General features: G+C 39.3%; 2 protein-coding genes across 8 annotated transcripts in view; both read right to left on the reverse strand.

Annotated features, from left to right (window-relative positions):
- oxtra (oxytocin receptor a) overlaps nucleotides 1-2,388 on the reverse strand; it is a 460,437-nt gene that overhangs the window by 223,794 nt on the left and 234,255 nt on the right. The gene's annotated exons all lie outside the window — the stretch shown is intronic.
- Nucleotides 1-2,388, reverse strand: part of LOC109916383 (protein SSUH2 homolog) — a 49,209-nt gene that overhangs the window by 45,141 nt on the left and 1,680 nt on the right. For 2 of the 7 annotated variants that reach the window (XM_048606332.1, XM_048606331.1), the window contains exon 3: nucleotides 1,893-1,990. The exons of 4 other annotated variants lie outside the window; for them this stretch is intronic. Coding sequence is in view for 1 of the 3 variants with exons in the window: in XM_048606329.1 (XP_048462286.1) it covers nucleotides 1,874-1,877 (4 nt within the window). In the remaining 2 variants the exon portion in view is untranslated. Of the gene's footprint in view, nucleotides 1-1,873; nucleotides 1,991-2,388 lie in introns of all 7 variants that reach the window. One more of the 7 variants, XM_048606329.1, reaches the window with a different exon arrangement.

Consider the following 2,388-nt stretch of genomic DNA (forward strand, 5'->3'; position numbering starts at 1 on the left):
TGATGCTGCTTCGCCTGCTGTGTTCCTCCAGGTCTGCACCTTTTTGTCTTGTGTTTTCCAGCATCTGCAGTTCCTACTATCTCTCTCAAACAGAATTGCTGAACATGCTTGTCACATCCGCCTCTTGGCAGTTCTCCAGAAAGAATTTTTTTGACAAACTGAAGACTTATATCATTCAAGAGCTACTTAGAGTTAGAACATAAGAATAAAGGGGTCGTTGCAAGGTGACAACATTTGCAGATCTTTAGTACCAATGTGACAATTGACACAATCACTAGAATAAGCAATCATACCAAGGCATGAGGAAGTTATGACCTTCTGCATCAATCAAGAAAATACTCAGCTTTCAATTAATTTTGTAAGATGTAGTGGAAAAGGTCATTGGCAGAGGGAGTGCACTAGAGTAAAGGCTGAAACACCACCCCAAATATACTGTGCACAAGCAGTCTATTCAAGCTGGCATAAAGATAATCTAGTGTCCTGTCAGAAACATGTACACAACCTGTGATCAACAAACCAGAATCTGACAATGTATACAGTGAGTAAAAGAGGAGTAAACAATGTTAATCTCATGGAAGACGTCCATGTCATCACTTGTCCAAAGTGTTGACAAAATTTCCAATTGTCTGTCCTCAGAAAATGGGGGACTCTTTGTTATTGATGAAAGCTGACACAGGGACAAGTACCAATATACTATCCCTGAGAATTGCAAGAAACCATGTGGCCACAGGCATGGGAAGCCATGATGAAACCTATGAAGGTAAAACTTTAAACCTATAATGGTTCGTTAAATTCCATATGCAAGGTCAATAGTGTCCAAATACAGTCAACCACCTGGAAGTTCCAGATGTTGCTGGACTGTCAGTATCAGCATGCTGCAATTTTGTATTAATCACAGTCCATGAACTTTGTAAGACATCAACTACAGAACCAAAACACAGCAGTCTTTTCAAGAAACACTTGCAGAATTGAATATAAAGAAAAATTGAATACTTCACTTCCTCCTGAATTAGTGGAACTAAAATCACAGTTTCCTGTTGCAGAGAGAAAAGTTAAGTTGAAGAGGAAAAGGCTATGCAACAAGCATAGCATAAATCTAAACTTGAGAATATCAACTTCAAGATGACATCTTTAGGAGGTATACAGAGAAGGTCTCAAAGAGAAATATAGGAAGAGCTCTGTATCACTAATCCAATGAAAACATTGCAGGTTTACAGGAAGCTCGAGAACAATTTGCACATAAAACAGGTCAGGCTCAGCAGGAGCAGTTACACAAACATCGGTTTAAACTGAAAGCATTACCAGAGAAGAGGACAGCTCTCCAAACGCCCTGAAGATATATAAAGGAGCTGCTGATCGCTCATGAGACAGAAATAAATGTCATGCAATGATATTGTTGGGAAGGAAGGCAGGTAAGACGTAGAGGCAATCAAACATACTGAAGCAGCACATGGAAGAGGTGTAAGATGTAAAGAAAACAAAAAGACAAAAGAAGTTGACAAGGCTGGACAGTTATTAGATCAGGTTTAAAGCAGAAAATATACTGCCTCAGCAAAAGGTTAAAACTTCTGTAGGATTTGAAGAATCCACTTGCACAGCTGGAAGCTTCAAAAGGAGTAAAACAATAAATGCTAAGCAGATGTGAGCCACTCAAAACAGCCTGAAAAATGAGACTAGTCAAAGCTAATCTGGAACAAATCCTAGCTGCAGTGCATCAGGATAAGCACATTTGGGAATAACATCAACACTGCCAACACAAACAAGAATAACTGATAATATCAGTGATGAATGTGGTAATCAACAGCACACTCAGAAAATTTCATCATCACAGATCTGGCTGCATCAGTAAATTATCCATAAATTACACACAGACCCATAGGCTTTCTTCTTACTGTAGTCCTTTAAGAGAGTTAATCTTTAATGACTCCATGTGTTTTATATGTAGACAAGTCTGTGCTGCTGCTTGCCAGTTAGTTTTGATTTGCTAAAGCTGCAATATAGAAACCAGCTGGTTACTGTCATGTCGTTTCATAACTTATAATTGGATTTACTGTTTTAAATAAACATGGAGTTAAGTAATTCCGGATGAATCATTGAATATCAGACAATTAGCATTAACATGATTCCCTCAGTACTCCTTCATTGTACCTCTGTCACAGACACTGTACACTGCTCCTTCATTGTACCCTTGTCTCTCACACCGTACACTACTCCCTCATTGTATTCCATCACTCACACTGTACACTGCTCCTTCATTGTATTCCATCACTCACACTGTACACTGCTCCTTCATTGTACCCCATCTCTCACACTGTACATTGCTCCTTCATTGTACCCCTGTCTCTCACACTGTACATTGCTCCTTCATTGTACCCCTGTCACTCACAC

Source organism: Rhincodon typus, chromosome 16 (genome assembly GCF_021869965.1).
Source record: "Rhincodon typus isolate 14 chromosome 16, sRhiTyp1.1, whole genome shotgun sequence".
NCBI classification, from domain to species: Eukaryota; Metazoa; Chordata; class Chondrichthyes; order Orectolobiformes; family Rhincodontidae; genus Rhincodon; species Rhincodon typus.